This window comes from Rhincodon typus, chromosome 6 (genome assembly GCF_021869965.1).
Source record: "Rhincodon typus isolate 14 chromosome 6, sRhiTyp1.1, whole genome shotgun sequence".
NCBI classification, from domain to species: domain Eukaryota; kingdom Metazoa; phylum Chordata; class Chondrichthyes; order Orectolobiformes; family Rhincodontidae; genus Rhincodon; species Rhincodon typus.
The window spans coordinates 65,356,980-65,378,512 of NC_063337.1; the positions used below are offsets into that span (position 1 = coordinate 65,356,980).

Below are 21,533 nucleotides of genomic sequence, written 5' to 3' on the forward strand. Positions count from 1 at the left end.
CACTATGTTAAATGAATTCCTTTCTAATCCAGGACAATACAAGTGTCAATCATCCAGAGTCTTTAATGTTTCAATGCTCAAAATGTAAGACACCTGAAACCAATTAACCTTCTGTAAACAGACATTGAGAAACTGATAGCGATCAGACAGTCAAGTCATCAGTCAAGCTTAGATGTATCAGATCGCTAATGGTTGCGTGGCTCATAGCCAAGACTCATTATGAATTAGAACAAAGAAGGACAAAGCACAGGAACAGGCCCTCCAGCTCTCCAAGCCTGTGACGACACATTTTCCCCTTCCATACTAAAACTGTCTTCACTGACAAGATCCATATCCCTTTATTCCCTTCTATTCATGTATTCATCCAGATGCTTCTTGAATGCTGCTATTGTGCCTGCTTCTACCGCTTCCTCTGGCAGCACGTTCAGGCATTCACCACCCTTTGTGTAAAAAAACTTGCCTCACACATCTCTTTTAAACATCGCCACGTCCCGCACCTTGAACCTGTGTCCCCTAGTAATTGACCCCTCCACCCCGGGAAAAGCCTCATACTTTCCACTCCCATTCACCATCTTATAAACTTCTATCAGGTGGCCTTCTCAACCTCCTGCATTCCAGTGAAAATAAACCCGTCTATCCAACCTTTCTTCATAGCTAAAATCCCCCAAAACAGGCAACATCCTGGAAGTCTTTTCTGTACGGTCTCCAAGACACTCACATCCTTCTGGTAGTGTGGTGACCAGAACTATACACAATATTGCAAGTGTGGCCTAACTAAAGCTCTATAATGCTATAGGATAACTTGCCTATCCTTACACTCAATGCCCCTTCCAATGAAAGCAAGCATGCCATAGGCCTTTTTTTTTAAACTGCCTTAACTAACTGCACTGCCACCTTCAATGATCTGTGGACCTGCACACCCAAATCCCTCTGCATATCAATACTCCTGAGGGTTCTGCCATTTGCTATATAATTTACACCTCTACTTGACCTTCCAAAATGCATCACCTCACATTTGTCCAGATTAAACTCCATTTGCCATTTTTCTGCCCACGCGTTCAACTGATCTATATCCTGCTGTATCCTTTGATAATCCTCCTCACTATCTGCAACTCCACCAATCTTTGTATCATCCACAAACTTAATAATTAGATCAGCTATACTTTCCTTCAAGTCATTTATGAACAGCAGAGACACCGGCACTGATCCCTGTGGAACACCACTAGTCATCACCCTCCATTCCGAGAGGCATCCTTCCACTGCTACCCTCTGTCTCCTATGACTAAGCCAGTTCTGTATTCATCTTGTCAGCTCATTCCTGATACCATGTGACTTCACCTTTTGAACCAGTCTGCCATGAGGGACCATGTCAAAGGCTTTACTGAAGTTTATGTAGACCACATCAACTGCTTTTCCCTCATCAATCATCTTCGTCACCTCCTCAAAAAACTCAAATCAGGTTAGTGAGACATGACGTCCCTCTCACAAAACTATGCTGTCCTTCACTAATAAGTCCACTTGTTTCTAAATATGTATAGATCTTGTCCCTGAAAATCTTTTCCAATAATTTCCCTACCATCGACAATGGCCTCATAGGCCTGCAATTTCCTAGATTATCCCTGCTACCCTTCTTAAACAATGGGACAACATTGGCTATTCTCCAGTCCTCTGGGATTTCACCTGTGGCCAAAGAGCATACAAAGATGTTTGTCAATGCTCCAGCATTTTGTTCTCGTCTCCCCCAATATTTTCTGGGATAGATCTCATCAACACCCGGGACTTATCTACCTTAATACTTCTCCATTGAGAACCCAAATAACCATTAGGTTAGGGGGCGTGATTGGCTATGGGTGGTGGGATGAGAGGCATATCTTATTATGGAGGTATGAAGGGCCACGGAGGAGTGGTTTATGTGGCATGAGCTGGATGAGGGGATTTCATGGTTTAGAAGTCTTTTCTTTTTTTTGCTATGGGATGAAGTCAGTCTCATAATGAGCAGTCATTGGCTGCCTCTGAAGTATACCTGGGGTTGATTGGCCCAACTACAGCAGGCACCTGCAATTTTGCAATTAAGATTCTGCCTCTGGAACCACTATTTCCCTAGGTGGGTGCACCAGTTGGGAATTTTCCTGACTCCTGCTATTTGTCGAGGATGAAAATCCAACCCGTTCTATCTTATTTCGTTTCTGATGATTTTCTCTTTCAATCCAGTCATAAGAAGAATAACATTCTCATAATTTCTCTTTGGAACTGTTCCTCCTCTCTCTTGTCTGCATACCATCTTCTGGGGTAGCATAATGGCGCAGTAGTTAGCACTGCTGCCTCAGTGCCAGAGACCTGGGTTTGATTCCACCCTTGGGCGACTGTCTGTGTGGAGTTTGCACATTCTCCTCATATCTGCGTGGGTTTCCTCTGAGTGCTCTGGTTTCCTCTCACAGTCCCAAGATGTGCAGGTTAGGTGGATTGGGCATGCTAAATTGCCCATATTAGCCAGGGATGTGCAAGATAGTGGATTAGCAACGGGAAATGCAGGGTTAGAGTGATACGTTGAGGGATAGGTCTGGGTGGGATGCTTTTCGAACGGTCGGTGTGGATTCGATGGGCCAAATATTCTGCTTCCACACCACAGGGATTCTATTATTCTGAACCTTTGGATTCAGTCTAAAAGCCAGATTATTTGAAGGGTCTGCCTTCAGATTTATCCTTTTGTCAGGAAAGCCATGCATGGTCTATGTTAAAAGCAAGACAAATGGCAGAACAAAATTAAATTATTGAAAGGTCACATCCAATGTCAAATTAGACCAAAGAAGAAATATTTTATAAACTTTAAGAAAATAATGCTTAGGAAAACAGGAATGAACCAAAAACTGAACCAAATAAAGCAAGAAGCTGTTATCAAACTTGCCAAAAGCACACTTGCTACAAATGCAGTATAAACAGATATCTTTTAAAAAAAGAATTCTGAACTTCAAATTGATAACTAAAAGAATGACATCAATGTCTAGGTATGAGAGTAGCGCAATTGATGCGGTTTACATAGACTTCAATTCTGTGAAGCCTTTGACAAGGTCCCACATGGAAGCCTGGTTCAAAAGGTAAGAGCTCATGGGATCCATGGCAAGTTGGCAAACTGGATCCAAAATTTACTTCCAAACAGGAGGAACAGGGCGATGGTAGAAGAATAATCTTGTGATGGGAAACCTGTGACCATTGGTGCACCACAGAGATGATGTTGTCTGGATGAAAAGTCTGAGTTATGACGAGAGACTGGAAAGGCTGGGTTTGTTTTCCTTGGAGCAGAAAGGCCTGAGGGGGGAGTTGATTGAGGCATACAGAATTATGACAGGCAATAATTGTTGAGATTATGGGAGTCTTTTCTCCACGGCAGATGTGTCTAAGACCACATAAGTTTAGGGTGAGGAGTAAGTGTTTGAGGAGATCTGAGAATTTTTTTTTAACCCAGACGGTGGTATAAATATGGAATGTGCTGTCTGACAAGGTAGTGAGGCAGATACTCTTGCAACATTTAAGAAGCATCTGGATGAGCACTTAAAATGTCAGAGCTTTGTGGGCTATAGATCAAGTGCAGACAGATGGTAGTTTGGCATTTGTTGGTCATCATAGACATTGTGGGCCCGTGGACCCAAGGGCCCAAGGGCCTGTTTCTGTGCTATATCACTCTAAGATTTAACGTTTGAAGCCATTAACAGTAACTGGTGGCTACAAACACAATTAAATAAACAAATCAAAGCAAAATATTGCAGATGCTGGAAATCTGAATTAAAAAGAAAATGTTGGACAAACTGAGCAGGTCTGGCAGCATCTCTGGAGAAAGAAACAGCGATAATGCTTCAAGCTCTAAGATTCCTCTTCAAAACCGAAGGTGATTAAAAATAGGAAATAGGTTATCTCTGATTAGAGCAGACACAAGACACAAACAGGAGTGATGTTGGGTGTAAGAGGCAAGAAAAATAAAATTGGAGGAGAGTGTTCATTCTCTGAGGTTGTCAAACTCAATGCTAAGTCTGTAACATAGCTGTGAAGTACCTAAGTGAAAAGTGCGGCACTATTTCACCAGCTTGCGTTGAGCTTTTATATAAACATTATCTTTGTAGGCATCATCAAACCACAGAATGAAACCTCCTGCTTTTTATTCTTAGTCTCGAGAGACAGCACACTTCACAGGTATAGTTTATACTGTCTTTTATGTGGAAATTCAATTTTCACAGAACCAATTCAAACTGATTCTTAACTCCTGAGGGTTCATTCCTCTTCTTTTTTCTCAGTCTCATAAGCTCCAATCTCATTTTTATTTCCTCACAAATTTGATCTTTTCATTTGAGTGTGAGCTTCTACTTTTTTCTGTGCAGAGAACCATATCCTGGATCCAGGTGAACGCAAGAGAATGATTATGATATTTAGTGGTATATTAGGAAAGCCTGTAATCTGCTCTTTACAGTGGACATTATATGTAATAGAAATTTTAATAGCCATTTTTGACAATCCGACTCTCCCTTATCTTGGAAATAAACATACAGTTTAAAGTACAACTGCTTACAACACCATGTTCTCAACACTTTCTGCGAATTTAGAGAATTTCAGTTACCACTGTTAACACACAGGATTCTGCCATTATCTACAAAATCCTTCTTAGCAAAGCAGTCTGAGATTTATTTTGGTCACTAACAACAAAAAGATCCAAGTTTACTGTCAAAGCAGAATTCAGAATGGGTTACATGAACCCGTTCATTTAACTTAAATTTGTTATGGACCAGACCAAACCCCTTGAAATATATTAAGAAGATAGCTTGGACCCCAACTTTTTCTTTTTAAAGGCAAGTGTGAGAAGGTGTACTCCAGATGCAGTTTGATTGGTGAAACTGCCAGGCTTAAAGCAAAACACACTTCATTCTCACACTCTCATTAAAACAGAAGAAAGAACAGTTGGAATAACCTAACTCTATTGGAAAACTTAACAAAATAATAGATTATTTAACAACTAAACAGCAACAGTTCTAATATAGTAACATCTCAGAAACACAACCTTGGCAAAGGAAAATTTGATAAAATAGATTATCTCACATGCAATTCCCCAGAAAACACATCAACGGAAAACTCATAGGGAGATGTATAGTATCTTCCAAACCCCAATAGAGACACAAGGTTAACTAAAAGCCTGATTTTGTGGTTGCTCGATCCCATCCCTTCATGCTACTTTCTATTGTTCCAACACTAAAAAAACCTAAGGCCTCAAAAGCTGTTTAGTTTATTGGCTTGGAACAGACTGCTTGGTACCTCTGTCTCAGCCTTTCTTTGTTTAAAAAGAATCGGGACAAAATACACCTCTTAAAGCTAGAGTATCATCACAACTCTCCCTCTCAAAATAAATGAACCATTAATATACAAAGATGGCTTGAATTTTAAATATATTTAGTTTTATGCTTTCACTACACTACGATACATATACATTGACTCTAAGCATGTAAACATTCAATACTACAGTCCATTCCAATCTGTTTCTTCAGCCATCTCTGTCTTCCTTCACACGGTCGTTATATGTTGGCAATTACATTTTTTCGTTCTACCAAGTGTATAGTTTTCAAATTGAATGGCTGCAATAATAAGCTCCATCTAAATGCCCTGGAATTTTTATCCGTAAATCTTTTGAAAAAACATTAAGGGGTTATAAGCAGTATATACAATTATCTCAGCCACAATACTGGCAACATAAAAGTTAAAATGTTGCAATGTCAACATGAAATCTAAGATTGCCTTCTCAACTGTGGAATATTTCTGTTGATGAATAGTCAGCGTTTTGGAAAAATACCCAATAGGTCTTTCTATCATCTTGTCGTCATCTTGCAAGAGTACAGCACCAATACCCATTTCACTAGTATTGATAGCCTCATTAAATGGCTTTGTGTAGTTAGGTGTGGCTAAAACTTGGGCAGTGTTCAGGTTGTCAAAAGCCTTCCGACACTCTCCCATCCACAGAAATTTTCTGCACCACTTCAACAGGTCAGTCAGTGGAGCAATCACACTGCTAAAATTTGTATGAATTTTTGATAGAAACCGCTCAGTCACAGGAATTGTAGTACTTCCCTCTTCATTGATGGTATGAGAAACTCCCCAATAACATTTGTTTTCACATCCTGTGGGGCCACTTGTCCATGTCCAATGACATGGCCTAGGAACGAGACTTAGGCTTTTGCGAACTCACTTTTAGCCAGGTTTATCACAATCAAACAATTCTGACAGATGCTCCAAATATTCCATCCATGTCTAGAGTCATATACGTCTATAGCATGAAAATGGGCCCTTCAGCCCATCTTGCCCATGCTGCCCAGTTTTCACAATTTAAACTAATCCCATTTGCCTGCGTTTGGTCCACATCCACCCATACCCATCTCATCCATGTACCTGTCTAAATGTATCTTAAATGACAAAATTGTACTCACTTCCACCACTACCTCTGGCAGCCTGTTCCAGATACTCACCAGTCTCTGCGTGAAAAAATTGCCCCTCTAGTAGTTCTCCCCTCTCACCTTAATCCTATGCCCACTAGTTTTAGACTCCCCTATCATGGGGAAAAGCAGTCTGCTATCTACCTTATTAACGCCTCTTATATACCTTGATAAGGTTGACGCTCAGTCTCCCGCATTCCAAGGAAGAAAGTCCCAGCCTATCCAACCTCTCCTTATAACTCAACCTTCCAGTCCAGGTAGCATCCCAGTAAATCTTTCTTAAACTTTTTCTAGTTTAATAATATCCTTTCCATAGTACGGTGGCCAAATAGCACGCAGTACTCCAAATGTGGCTTCACCAACGACTTGTACAGCTGTCACAAGACATCCCAATTCCTGTACTCAATGCTCTGACCAATGGAAACAAGCATGCCAAAAGCCTTCTTCACTACGCTGACTACCTGTGACCCCACTTTCAAGGAACTTTGAACCTGTATCCCTAGATCTCTTTGTTCTATAACACTCCCCAGGGCTCTATCATTGACTGTATAAGTCCTGCTCTGGTTTACCTTATCAAAATGAAACACCTTACACTTATCTAAATTAAACTCCATCTGTCATTCCTTAGCCCACTGGCCCAGTTGATCAAGGTCTCACTGCATTCCCAAATAACCTTCTTCACTGCCACTATACTACCAATCTTGGTGTCATCCACAAACCTATTAACTATACCATCCAAATTCTCATCCAAATCATTTATATAAATGATGAATAACAGTGGACCCAACACCGATCTCTGTCGCACACCGCTGGTCACAGGCCTCCAGTCTGAAAAGTAACCCTCTACCACCACTCTCTGTCTTCTACCATCAAGCCAAATTTGTATCCAATTGGCTCGCTCTCCCCGAAACTTATGAGATTTAATGTTATTCAACCACCTACCATGTGGTACCTTGTTGAACGCCTTGCTGAAGTCCATGTGTTTGTCTTTGAAATGTGGCTGGCACATTCTTCATACCAAATGGCATGACTTTAAACTGGTTGGGTCTATTTGGTGTCATGAAAACCAAAATTTCCTTTGCTCTTTTGGATAAATGCACCTCCCAGTATCCACTGGGTAAGTCCAACTTTGAAATATAAGTTGCTTGTCCCACCTTCTCAATACAGTCTTCCAAATGTGGAATAGGATATGAGTCAGATTTTGTAACTGGACTTTGTGATAGTCCACACCTTTTTGTTGGCTACCACCTAGTTTTGGCACCATTACTACAGGTGAGCTCCATTCACTGCAACTTACTTCAATAATATTGTCTTTCAGCATGCATTAAAATCTCTTTTTGAACCTGTGCCAACTTTAGAGGATCAAGTCTATAAGGATATTGCTTAATGGAACGGCATTTTCTATATCTATATCATATGTAATTAGATTAATACATGCCAGCTTATTTCTACATATCTCCCCATGCGATTATAATAACTCTTTCAGGTCATTTTGATTTTCCTCTGGAAGGCCATTCAATAATTTATCCCAATTCTTGAGAACTTTGTCATTGTCCAATTTAATTTGAAGAATGTTCAATAAAAACCAAAAGAACTGCGGATGCTGTAAATCAGGAACAAAAACAAAGTTGCTGGAAAAGCTCAGCAGGTCTGGCAGCATCTGTGGAGGAGAAAACAGAGTTAACGTTTTGGGTCCAGTGACCCTTCCTCAGAACTGATGGTGGCTGGGAAAACGTCAGTTTATATGCAGAAAATAGGGAGGTGACTAGTCACCCTCCCAGCCTGATCGTTAGCAACTCCTTTGTCTGTCCAACTGTCTTTCTCTCTCTTTGGGCTCTATCCTATCATTTACTCCCTACCCCACCCACCTCCCTATTTTCTGCAATTTGGTTGGTCAAACTACAGGCTTGGGGCTAAATACAACTTATTCTCACACTGTAGTTAAAATACAAATAGAAGAAAGAAGAATTGGAATAACAACTCTATTAGAAAACTTAACAGAACAATAGATTATTTAACAATTAAACAGCAACTGTTCTCATATAGTAACATCCCATAAACACACCCTTGACAACGGCAAGTTTAGTAAAATAGATTGTCTTAAATGCAATTCTCCAGTCTAGGAGGAAAGAACATCAACTGAAAACTCAGGGAGACCACACTCAAGCATTTTGCTGTAGCAGGGAAAATATACAGCAGCTTCCAAACCCTAATAGCTACCTAAAGTTAAATTAAAATCTTTGTTCTGTGGGAGTTGACCCACCCCTTCATGCTGCTTCTATTGTTCCAACTTCAAAGGAAACCTCAAAGCCTCACAAGCTGTTTATTTTATTGGCTTCGACAGACTGTTTGACCCATTTTCTCAACCTTTTTTCCTTAAAAGAATGGACAAAATACACATCTTAAAGACATAGTATCATCACAAAATTAAAGACAATGTCCCATAACATAATCTTATAAACCGCTTAAATGTGACAGACTGGAAAACAGGTAGTGAATAGGTTCCTACTCTTCATCTAATGCCTTTTGATTGACTCTTTCCTGTACTTTATAGAAATCCACAATGTTCTTGAAATTTTACTGTGATGCACCACTGTATATTGTTTGGAGGCCAGTATCTGTGTCAAGAGGGAAACCAGGAGGGCAAAAAGGGGACAAGAGATAGCTTTGGAAAGTAGGGTTAAGGAAAATCCAAAGAGATTCTATAAATACATTAAGAACAAAAGAGTAACTAGGGAGAGAATAGGGCCCCTTAAAGATCGGCAAGGCTGCCTACTTGTGGAACCACAGAAGATGGGTGAGATACTAAACAAATATTTCACAACAGTGTTTCCTGTGGAGAAGGATATGGAAGCTAGCGAACTCAGGGAAACAAACAGTGATAGCTTGAAAAGTGTCCATATTACAGAGGTGGTGGTCCTGGGCATCTTAGAACGCATTAAGATGGATAAGTCCCTGAGATCTGATTGGGTGTACCCCACAACTGGATTGATTGATTAATTGATTTTATTGTCACATGTACCAAAATACAGTGAAAAGCTTTGTTTATGAGTGGTACAGGCAGATAACAGCAAGCAAAGGATGTACAGATCAAAAAGACTTAAAGGCATACAGGTTACATTATTTGAGGCCAGAGTCCATTTTACAGTCTGATAATGGCCAGAAAGGGCTGATAATGATAATGGCTGCTCATGTATGTGTTCAGGCTTCTGTATTTTGACTCGTCATTGTTAGATATCCATTCCACTACAATGGTGTCATCAGTGAACTTGTAGATGGCGTTCACTTGGAATTTGGCAACACAGTCATAAGTATACAGGGAGTACAGTAGGGAACTGAGGATGCATCCTTCAGGGGCTCCAGAGTTGAGTGTTATTGTGGAGGAGGCCTATGGGTCAGGAAGCTGAGGATCCAGTTGCAGAGGGTGGAGTTGAGACCAAGGTCACGCAGTTTTGAGATTAGTCTGGAGGGGATAATGGTGTTGAAGGCGAGCTGAATTCAACAAGCAGGAGTCTGACAAAGGTATCTTTGTTGTCCAGATATTCCAGGGATGAGTGGAGGGCTACAGATATGGCACCCTTTGTGGACCTGTTATGTTGGTGGGCAAAATGTAGGGTATCGACGCAGGTTGGGAAATTGGAGTTAATGTAGGCCATGACCAGCCTCTCAAAACACTTCATGATTACTGAAGTCAGAGCTATTGAATGGTAGTCATTAAGGCGCACTGCGTGTGTTTTCTTGGGTACGGGGATGATGGTGGTCTTCTTGAACAGGTGGGGACTTCAGCTTGTAGGAGGGAGAGATTGAAGGTGTTGGTGAATATCTCCACCAGTTGGGCCGCATAGGATCTGAATCCTCGGCCTGGGATACCGTCTGGGCCGGTCACTTCCTTTGGGTTGACTCCGAGGAAGACTGATCTGACTTCTGAAGCAGTGACAGAGGGAACAGGCGTGTCTAGGGCTGTCAGGGCAGCGTTGCCACGCCGGCGGTATTCTGCTCAAACCAAGCATAGAAAGCATCGAGCCTGTCAGGGAGGGATGTGTCTTTGTCCAGTATCTTGTTCTGCTTCATTTTGTATCCCATAATGTCATTTAGGCCTTGCCATAAACGGCAGGAGTCTGTTTGGTAGGGAATGATTGCTGGGCCCCTTGCTGAGATATTTGTATCATCGATAACCTCGGGTGAGGTGCCAAAAGACTGGCGATTGGTTAACATGGTCCCATTGCTTATGAAAGGAAAAGCCAGGGAACTATAGACAGGTGAGCCTGACGTCAGTGGTGGGTAAGTTGTTGGAGCGGATTTTGAGGGACAGGATTTACACGTATTTGGAAAGGCAAGGACTGATTAGAGACAGTCAACATGACTGTGTGTGGGAAATCGTCTCTCACAAATAACTTGCTTGAATTTTTTGAAGTGACAAAAAAGATTGATGAAGGCAGAGCGGCGGACGTTGTCTATATGGAGCAAAAACAGAAATTGCTAGAAAAACTCAGCAGGTCTGGTACCATCTGTGAGGAAAAATCAGAGAACAGTTCTGAGGAAGGGTCACTGGACCTGAAATGTTAACTGGGATTTCTCTTCATAGATGCTGCTAGACCTGCTGAGCTTTTCCAGCAATTTCTGTTTCTGTTTCTGTTTTACAGCATTTGCAGTTCTTTCTGTTTTTACGTTGTCTATGCAGACTTCAGGTGTTTGACAAGGTTCCGCATGGCAGACTGGTTAGCAATATTAGATCACATGGAATACAGGGAGTGCTAGCTATTTGGATACAAAATTGGCTCAAAGGTAGGAGACAGAGGGTGATGACGGAGGGTCACTTTTTGGACTGGAGACCTGTGACCAGCGGTATGCTACAAGGATCGGTGCAAGGTCCACTGCTTTTTATCATTTATATAAATGGTTTGGATGTGAATATAGGACGAGTGGTTAATAAGTTTGCCGATGACACCAAAATTGGTGGTGTAGTGGACAGGGAAGAAGGTTATCTCAGAGTACAACAAGGCCGTGATGAGATAGGCAAATGGACCAAGGAGTGGCAGATGGAGTTTAATTCAGATAAATGTGAGGTTCAGCACTTTGGTATGGCCAATTAGGGCAGGATTTATACACTTAATGGTAAAGAGACCTTGGAGTGCAGGCTCTATGTTCCTTGAAAGTGGAGTTGCAGGTAGACAGGGTGGTGAAGAAGGTGTTTGGTGCACTTCCAGTGTATTAGCCAGTGTATTGATTATAGGAGTTAGGAGGTCATGCTACTGCTATACAGGACATTGGTTGGGCCACTTTCGGAATACTGCATTCAATTCTGGTTTCCCTGCTATAGAAGAGACGTTGTGAAACTTGAAAGAGTTCAGAAAAGATTTACAAGGATGTTGCCAGGGTTGGAGAATTTGAGCTGTAGGGATAGGCTGAATAGGCTGTGGCTATTTTCCCTGAAGCATTGGATGACTTTACAGAGGATTATAAAATCATCAGAGGTAGGGATAAAGTGAATAGCCAAGATCTTTTTCCCAGGGTAGGGGAGTCCAAAATAAGAGGGCACAGGTTTAAGATGTGAAAAGATTTAAAAGGGCCCTAAGGGACAACATTTTCACGCAGAGCGTGGTGTGTACATTGAATCAGATACCAGAAGAGGTGGTAGAGGCTGGTTGAACTACAACATTTAAAAGGCATCTGGATGGGTATATGAATAGGAAGGGTTTAGAGGGATAATGCTGCAAATGGGACTAGATTAATTTAGAATATCTGGTCGGCATGGACAAGTTGGACTGAAGAGTCTGTTTCCTTGGTGTACATCTCTATGACTCTGTGACTTCTATAGCTGAGCCCTAATTCTTTAAGCCAGTGTGCAATTAGCTGTCAATATTTAGCTGTTATAATGATTTAGGAATCAAACAGAAGGCTCTCAATGCTACATGTGCTCTTACAGGATCTTCCTATTTTGAGACGGTGGAAAAACAAACACATTTGGGGTGGTAGTATGGTGTTATGTTATTCATAGAATCCATAGTATAGAAGCAGGCCACTTAGCCTATCGGGTCCACACTGGAGAGCATCCCAGTCAGACCCATTCCCTACCCTATCTCTATAACCCTGCATTCCTCATGGCTAACTCACCTAACCTACACATCCCTGGCACTATAGGCAATTTAGCATGGCCAATCCATCTGACTATATATCTTTGGACTGCTGAGATGAAATGGAGCACCCGGAGGAAACCCAAACAGATATGAGGAGAATGTGCAAACTTCACACAGTCACCGGAGGGTGGAATTGAACCCGAGTCCTTGGCGCTGTGAGGCAGTGGTGCTAACCACTGAACCACCGTGTCTTGAATTTAGTAAACCCGAGGCTGGACTAATGATCTGGAAATATGAATTCAAATCTCACCCTTAGCAGATGTGAAAATTAAACTCAGTTAATTAAATAGCAAACTATATAAAAAAGAAAGCCGCTTTCAATAACAGTGATCTAATTGTAATGAATAATAAAAATATTGGATTGCTCTAAAAACCCTTTATTATTTCAATCTTTTAGGGAAGGAAGTCTATTGTCCTTCCCTGGTCTGGCTTACGCTGACTCCAGTACTATTGCAATGTGGTTGACTCTGAACTGCCCTCTGAAATGGCCTGTTAAGTCCTTATGGCAAAGGACTACAATTGTTCAAGGCAGGTGGCTCACCACCACCTTATCAGGGACAGTTAGGGCTGGACAATAAATTCTGGTTACTTGCATTCCGTGAATTAATTATTTCACCAGATTGCGGTGAAGCTGTTGATGGAACAAAACAAAACTATGAAATGCTAGAGGTAAAAATGTTCCATTCTTTTCAATGTTTATAGTGCTTTATATTGTTTTTGTTTACTCACTTTTCCCCTAATAGCCCTGCTGTGCTATATTCAAGAACTGCAACTGAGGAATATCTAACTTAATGTGAGGTATTTAAATATTTCAGTTCCCATGATAGGTTATATATAGCACTGTACATATAAGGGAAACATAACAAAATCAAATAAATGAAATAATTGGTGTTTGTTGCTCATTCTGTTCAATTTTTTTGCATGTGTGCGATGACTGACAAATCCCTGGATCACAAGAAAGATTGTGCGCATGTTTCGATTTCAGTCACACAGAAAGGGAAACTGAAGAATCATGAGTGAAGTTATGATGGACTAAAAAAAGGCTTTAGTATCATACTGAAGCTAGTTAATATCAGACAGAACACCAGGTACACCCCATTTTTAAAAAATAAACGTCAATCTATATTAGTTAATGATGTTATTTAGAATGGAAACTTCCTCCTATACTAATTCAGATTCATGTTCTAAAAACTAGCTTCCAAAATTTGTAAACAGGATAACTCAATTTCCACTTGCTTAAGCTGCTTATTGAACTCCCATTGTGGAGCTATTTTACCAACTATGTAGAGGTCAGGCTGGAGAACAGCAGCCATTAGATTTCTTATCATAGAATCCTTACACAGTGTGGAAACAGGCCCTTTGACCCAACAAGTCCACGCCAAAGCAGCCCACCCAAACTCAACCCCCTAATCTACACATCCCTGAACACTACGGGCAATTTAGCATGGCCAATCCACCTAGCCCGCGCATCTTTGGACTGCGGGAGGAAACCAGAGCACCTGGAGGAAACCCACACAGACGTGGGGAGAATGTGCAAACTCCACACAGACAGTCACCCGAGGGTGGGATCGAACCCAGGTTCCTGGTACTGTGAGGCAGCAGTGCTAACCACTGAGCCACCATGCTGCACCTCATCAATGACTCCTTGAATAACACATTATTGTTCTGATTGCAGATGCCTTTTTCATATTTCACAGAGGCAAACAAATGTACAAATGTAGTGCATGTGACCTGTCCGTGAAAACCAAGTTACAGCTTATTCTTTGACTCATTAAAGTGCACGTCCCAACATGTTAGGCAGCATAAAGAGACTTGCAAAATTCTTGAGCAACAGCTATATTTAGCAACTGCATTAAATGGTTTTAATCACTGTAATCTGCACTGCCACACTTATTTGCCACACTTCATTAGCAATCAAGTCAGTAATTTCTTTTTCTGTTTTCAAAAATTCCACAATGTCTATAGCACAAAGAGTGCAACTGCTTTCAAGATACATATTATTACGTTTACTTCAATATATTCTCTATAAGACATTAGACAGTTACTGCAACCTTTTGTCTGTTACGTCACTAAAATCTTTAATTTAAATATGGTAGCAAGGCCACTGTTTACAAGTAAATTTGTAAAACTGTATTTGCTCTGTTTTCTGTGTGTGTAATGGATATCAACTAACTTTAAAAGTCAAAATATAATTAATTACATCTTGTTTCCGGAGACAACAAAATTAAATACCTAAACTCATAGGTACCATTATACTTTTAACAAGAGTCAACTAAAACTGTATTTAATTGCCCTTCACCTTCTAGCTGAGAGATTCCCAATCTGTGGGTCACACTGGGAAAATGTTTTGGAACACTGTTCTAACTTCAATCCAAGCAAGAAGCAACATCAAGATTAATTAGCCACATTGCTACTTAAAAGACAAGGAGCCCAGGGGCTGCTTTTACTGTGGACAGTAAAGGTACTGACCTGACTGCATTATTGAACATTGATTGGCATGATAAATATTGGCACCATGTGCTGTGATCACAATGTCACTATTGCATCATTTGAATGTAAGCCCTATACAAACAATAGGAAGACTCTGCCCACACCCCACGACAATGTCACATCTAGATTGTACTCAGGCTAAAACAATAACAAGAGCTAGAAGGAAGTTTGTGTTGTTGCACCTTACCAGAATTCTATCACTGTCAATAATTGTATTAAGCCGATGAGCGATTGTCAGCACTGTACACTGTTCAAACTTCTCTCGAATTGTCTTCTGAATTAATTCATCCGTTCTTTAAAATTAAAGGGAAATTAAAGTGAAACTCTGGAAAATAGAAGTTTTATAGCATCTTCAGTTTATAAATCAGAGAGCAACCAAAACCCTATTTTTAATTGGTGACTTTTTCAAGTCATGCCCATGGACCTGTTTGATGACATCCTGTGCCACATTAGCTCGGGTTATTGCAAACAGTTAGCCTGGAAAACTGGTCATCTGACAGAACCCAAAGACTTTATTGCACATAATAACAGGTTTGCTAACAACTTAAAAGTTCTCTTGAAAAACTAAGAGTTTGGTCTTGAACTTTCTTGGTCAAATTTATACCTGCTAAAGAAAATTTATACAAATTTACACCTGCCCTGGTAAAGAAAATATTGAACTGGCAGAGGAAGCCTGGATATGCTTAAATGCATGTTCATTTGTGTAAAATAAGTTTGAAACAGGTGCCAGCTGCTGAAACTTCTGTGCAGCCTTTTAAAAGCACTGTCCAGCCTGCAATCCTGGATTCTGGAAACTGCACTCTAGCACTCACCCATAGGGAGAATGCTAACTTTTTTTGCAAGTAGCTAGTTTCACTAAGATAGTACTGCCCTTTAAGCTCTCTCATTTCTCAGCTGTATGAAGCGATTGTTGCTTTGCAAATGAATTTCTCCGGTCATAATGTCAGAAGTGAGGATGTTCACTGATCATTGAACAGTGATTATTTGTGATTACTACTAATTAAGTGTTCAGTACGATCTGCAATTTCTCAGGTATTAAAACAGTCTTTGTCTCTATGCATAAAGACCTGGAGAACATTCAGGCTTGTATTACTAAGTGGTAAATAGTATTCAAAACAACAAGTGATGGATGATGGCCTCCTCCAACAAGAGAATCCAACCATCTCTCTGTGACAGTCAACAGTATTAGCATCATTGAATTTCCCACTACTAACATCCTGGGGATTACCATTACCCAGAAGCTGAACTGGTTTAGCTATGTAAATACTGTGGCTACAACAGCAGATCAGACTGGTAATTCTACAGTGAGTAACTCACCTCCTGTCTCCCTGGTGTCTGGCCATCATCTACAAAGCATAAGCCAGGGGTGCGAGCTAGGACCCTAGTGCCACATTAAATCCAGCCAGGATCTAACCTGAATCAGGTTAGATATCTCCTTGGAGTTGCTACAGGATACTATTGTTCAAAGTGAACATAAATCTCAACTGAGGGCGTAAGTGGGATTTCCACTGCTGTTCCAGAGAATGTTTGGATACTCTGTATTTTCGCTTGAAGTGAATTAGAAATATTTCTACTTACATGTATGGAGCTTGTTGTTTACCAGAGACCACAAAGATTTTTTTTGTGTGTTCTGCCATGCCACCTTTCTCATAACTTTCAGCAGAAAGTATCAACGTACTTTAATGAGAAGCCCAAGTTTCAAGAGAACAAATAGAATCACAGCATATGCTACAGCCGAAATTCTCTTGCAGTTGTCTATAAAATCAGTTTCCAATTAACCTGAGGTATTGTAATTAAAAATGTCACTAGCCTTAGAATCATAGATATTTGAAGTACAAAAGAAATCCGTTTAGTTCAGGATGGCTTACAAGTAGCCATCCAGTCTAATCTTACTTTCCAGCTATTAGTCTGTAGCCTTGTAGGTCACAGCAATTTAAGAACACATTCAAATACTTTCTATCAGCAATGAGGGTTTCTGCCTCTGCACCTGTACAGTCATGAGCTCCAGATGCCCCTCACTTTGAGTGCAAATATTTCTTCTCAAATTGACTCAAAACATTCCACTCCCTCCGCAAGTCTGTGCTTCTGATTCCAGATCCTTCAGCCAAAAGTAATTGAGCTTTCCTATCCATTCTATACAGTCCTCTCAACATTTTAGCATTTGATGATCCCTGATAATTAAGATACATCTTGCACATTATGATGACTTTGGCCTGAGCAGTGTGTCAAATGCTGCAGGAATAACAATGAGTTACTAGGTTGCTATGTTTTCAAGTGCTATCATGGAATGTATGTTTTTGGAAAATAATTTTATTCCAAGAAACTTCTGATTTTCTAGGGGCTATGGTGTGACAGTAGGTTCCAAACTCTGATTGGGAATCAAACGTGCAGAATTTTGCTGCCAATATTTGAGTTCTCATTAATCAGATATGCTGATTTTCTCATTCATATTTTCATCAAGGTTCTATGCTTCCACATTTTATAGAATGCAATTTTCTCTCAACATGATTGCTGACATCAATGATCCTACTAATGAATGATGACTGCACATGCTTACCTCCATTTTTCTTAAAATCGCACATTCAACTGATTTTTGAAATTCTTTAAAAAAGTTCTACTTTGGTTAACCCTGTTTTCCTTTCTAAATTTTTAGGAATTTATCAGGTATTTATCAACATTTGAATATATTTAAAAAGGTTTTGCTGCCACTGCACATGCTTCTGGGTGTCAGAAAGCACTGTCTTTTCCTTACTGGTAAATGTTAAAATAGCATCGAGTGGTAACGGTAATTTTTCAACATACTGTGCTACAAGAGCAAAGCTCAGTAATGTACCACAGTTTACTGTTCAGGAACTATCAGACGTTACTAGCTGGAGCTGGTAATTGCAGTCTGTTGTCTGTTCACCATAAAAAAAATACTCAATTGGAGTCTAAGTCTGAAGAGCTCATTGCAAGTTACTCCACATCAACCATGTCTACAGTGATCCATGATAGAGGGTCACCAGACTTGAAAAGTTAATTCTACTTTCTCCCCACAGATGCTGTCAGACCTGCCGAAATAACTGCACAGAGGCTGGTATCCCATCACTCAGTCACCCTTTGTTTACTTGTGCTCAGTACACTGCCTGTGCCCAGCCAGCTCAGAGTCAGTTCCATATACTGAGGAGATTCCAAATCCCCAGTTTATATTGGTCAGCTAGGGCTTCCTGATTGGCCCAGGTTAACAGTTCCATTCAAGGATCTTGTAGTCAACAAGATTCACTTTGTTCCAATCACTACACCTGCTGAATTTCTCCAGTAATTTGTTTTGTTTCATATGTCCAGCATCTACAATTCTGTTTTACCTTACCATTTTTGCCTCACTGTTAGATTCCCAGATAAATCATTAAAGGAGCCTTAACTTCACCATTCTGGGAAAGAAGAGGATGCTATAATGGACGAAGGAACAGAGATAAATATTAGCAGATTTGTGGATGTTGATCCAAAGTTCGCTGATGTTATTATCAAGGCGTTATATTCAGGTAAGGAAGAGAACAGCTCAAGGGTGGAGCATTAAAGACCCTGAAAGTTGCAGTCCAGCTGCAATTTGATGGGTAATGTAGAATGAAGTGAAGGCACTCTCAAGCATGAAAATACAGGACAGACACTGGAGAGGAATAGCATGGCAACAATTGTGTAAAAGGCTGTAAAAGAGTCAATGAGAGATAAAGCACCAAGGTTGGGAGAGTAATTAAGATCAGTATTACAAAAAAGAATCTAGCTGTTCTTTTGGCTCCCAGGATGACACAAGACTGATAAATCAGAGAGGTGGACAGTCCAAGAGGGCTTTATGTGGTGTAACCAACTCTTAGAAAGCTTAACTGAATGGGCAAGGCATGCTGAAGTCTGGATGTTTGGACTCAACACCTCAGACAATGGGATAGGCTATAAACTATTGAATAGATTATTAAAAACCATAATTTACAATAAATGGACACTTTAATAGAACTTAATTACATCTTCTTGATACAAAGCTAACAAATAGCACAACACTTGGGCCTGCGTTTTCATTCCTGATGTATGTATGCAGGACAACACTCAACTCAGAAGAATGTGCCCTGAATGGCAAGATTCTAGGGCCTGCTACCCTGGACGCAGCTCAAAGATGGCCACAGAAGTTGCTGAGTGCTGAGGCGAGCTGCCTTCTAAAAAAAAAAGTTAAAAACCAGGATCTCGAAGTTGGTAATCTCTGGATTACTTCCAGTGCCACGTGCTAATGAGGTTAAGAACATGAGGATATGGCCGATGAATGCTGGCTAAAGAAATGGTGCAGGGGGCAGGGATTCAGATTCCTGGATCATTGGGATCTTTTCAGGGGCAGAGATCACCTGTTTAAGAGGGACGGGGTGCACCTGAACTGGAGGGGGACCAATAACCTAATGGGTAAATTTGCTTGTGCTGCAAGGGAGGGTTTAAACTAGATTGGCCACGGGGATGGGATCTTAAACAGTAGGGAGGCAAGTGTGAGACTGGAAAGAGATACAGCAATCAGAAATAGCAAGTTGAAAAGACAGGTCAGGATGGAACAGAACAGAGAGCGAGGAATGTTGGATTAAATTTCATCTATATCAATGCAAAAGGGCTGGCAGGTAAGGCCAATGAACTCGGCGTGGGTAGGTACATGGAATTGGGATATTATAGCCATTACAGAAACATGGCTAAGGGAGGGACAGGCCTGGCAGCTTAATGTGCCGGGTACAGGTGCTTTAGGCAGTACAGAGGTGGAGGATAGAGGGGAGGGGGAATTGCATTTTTGATTAAGGGAAGTATCACAGCAGCAGTCAGAGGTGAAATAACTGAGGGATAATCCAGTGAGGCTTTGTGGGTAGAGCTAAGAAATAAGAAGGGGATAGTCAGATTATTGGGGTTGTACTGTAGGTCCTCTAATAATCATCGGGAATTAGAAGAACAAATTTGCAGGGAGACTGAGGAGACTTGCAGGTGCAATAGGGTTGTCATAGTGGGAGATTTTAATTTTCCTAACAGACTGGGATTGCCATAATGTTAAGATGTAGATGGGGTGGAATTTGTTAAATGTGTTCAGGAAAGTTTCCTTAAGCAGTACATAAAGAGTCCTCCTTGGGAAGGGGCAAAACTTGACCTACTCTTGGGCAGGACAGGTGACTGAGGTGACAGCGGGGAGCACTTTGGGACCAGTGACCATAGTTCTATTATTTTTAAAATAGTTATGGAAAAAGACAAAACTGGTCCACAGATTCAAGTTCTAAACTGTAGCAAGGCAAATTTTGATGGAACTCGACAGGAGCTTGCATGGGTTGATGGAGTATATTTTCTGCAGGCAAAGGACCTCTGGCAAGTGGGAGGCCATTAAAAGTGTGATAGCTAGAGTTAAGATCTTTAGGTTCTTGTGAGGGTGAAAAGCAAGGTTGGCAGGAGTAGGAAACCCTAGATGACAACAGATATTGAGGCTAACACCAGAAAAAAAAAAGAAGGCATGGTTCAGGAGCAGGCAGCTGGGATAGGGGATACAGGAGTTTACTGAAGAAGGAAATCAGGAGGGCAAAAAGGGGGCACGAGATAGCTTTGGCTGAGAAGATTAGGGTGAATCCAAAGAGATTCTTTAAGTATATTAAAGGAAAAATAATAACTAGAGAGAGAATAGGACTCCTCAAGCACCAAAGTGGACATGTATGCGTGAATCCACAAGAGATGGACGATGAATACTTCTCCTCTGTGTTTACTGTGGAGAAAGACATGAAGACTTGGGAACTTGGGGAAGTTGGTGGCGATATCTTGGGGACAGTTCGTATCACAGTAGAGGCTGTGTTGCAAGTATTAGAATGTATGAAGGGAGATAAATCTCCTGGGCCTGATCAGATAAATCCAAGAACCCTGCAAGAGGCTAGAGAAGAAATTGCGGAGGCCCTGGCTGATATATTTGCATCATTGTTAGCCACAGGCAAGGTCCCAGAAGACTGGAGGGTAGTGAATGTTGTGCCCTTATTCAAGAAACTGGGAATTATAGACCAGTAAGCTTAACATCTGTGATAGGTATGTTACTTGAAAAGATTCTGAGGGATAAGATATACATTCATTTGGAGGGACAGGGTTTGATTAGGAGTAGTCAGCGTGGCTTTGTGCATGGGAGATCATGCCTCACAAATTTGTTAGAGTTCTTTGATGAAGTGACCAGGAAGGTTGATGAGGGCAGGGCAGTAGACATAGTCTATATGGATTTCAGTAAGGCCTGTGATAAGGTTCCACATGCTCAGCTGCTCTGAAAGGTTAGATCACATGGAATCCAGGGAGAGCTGGCAAATTGGAAACACAGTTGGCTTGATGGTAGGAAGCAGAGGGTAATACTGGAAGGATACTTGTCTGGCTGGAGGCCTATGACTAGTGGTGTGCCTCAGGGGTTGGTGCTGGGCCCATTGTTGTTTGT

At 41.0% G+C, this 21,533-nt stretch overlaps 1 protein-coding gene across 1 annotated transcript in view; it reads right to left on the reverse strand.

Moving 5' to 3' along the window:
- abcc4 (ATP-binding cassette, sub-family C (CFTR/MRP), member 4) overlaps positions 1-21,533 on the reverse strand; it is a 458,391-nt gene that overhangs the window by 25,127 nt on the left and 411,731 nt on the right. The window contains exon 29 of the mRNA XM_048598320.1: positions 15,279-15,384. Coding sequence (XP_048454277.1) covers positions 15,279-15,384 — 106 coding nt within the window. The remainder of the gene's footprint in view (positions 1-15,278; positions 15,385-21,533) is intronic.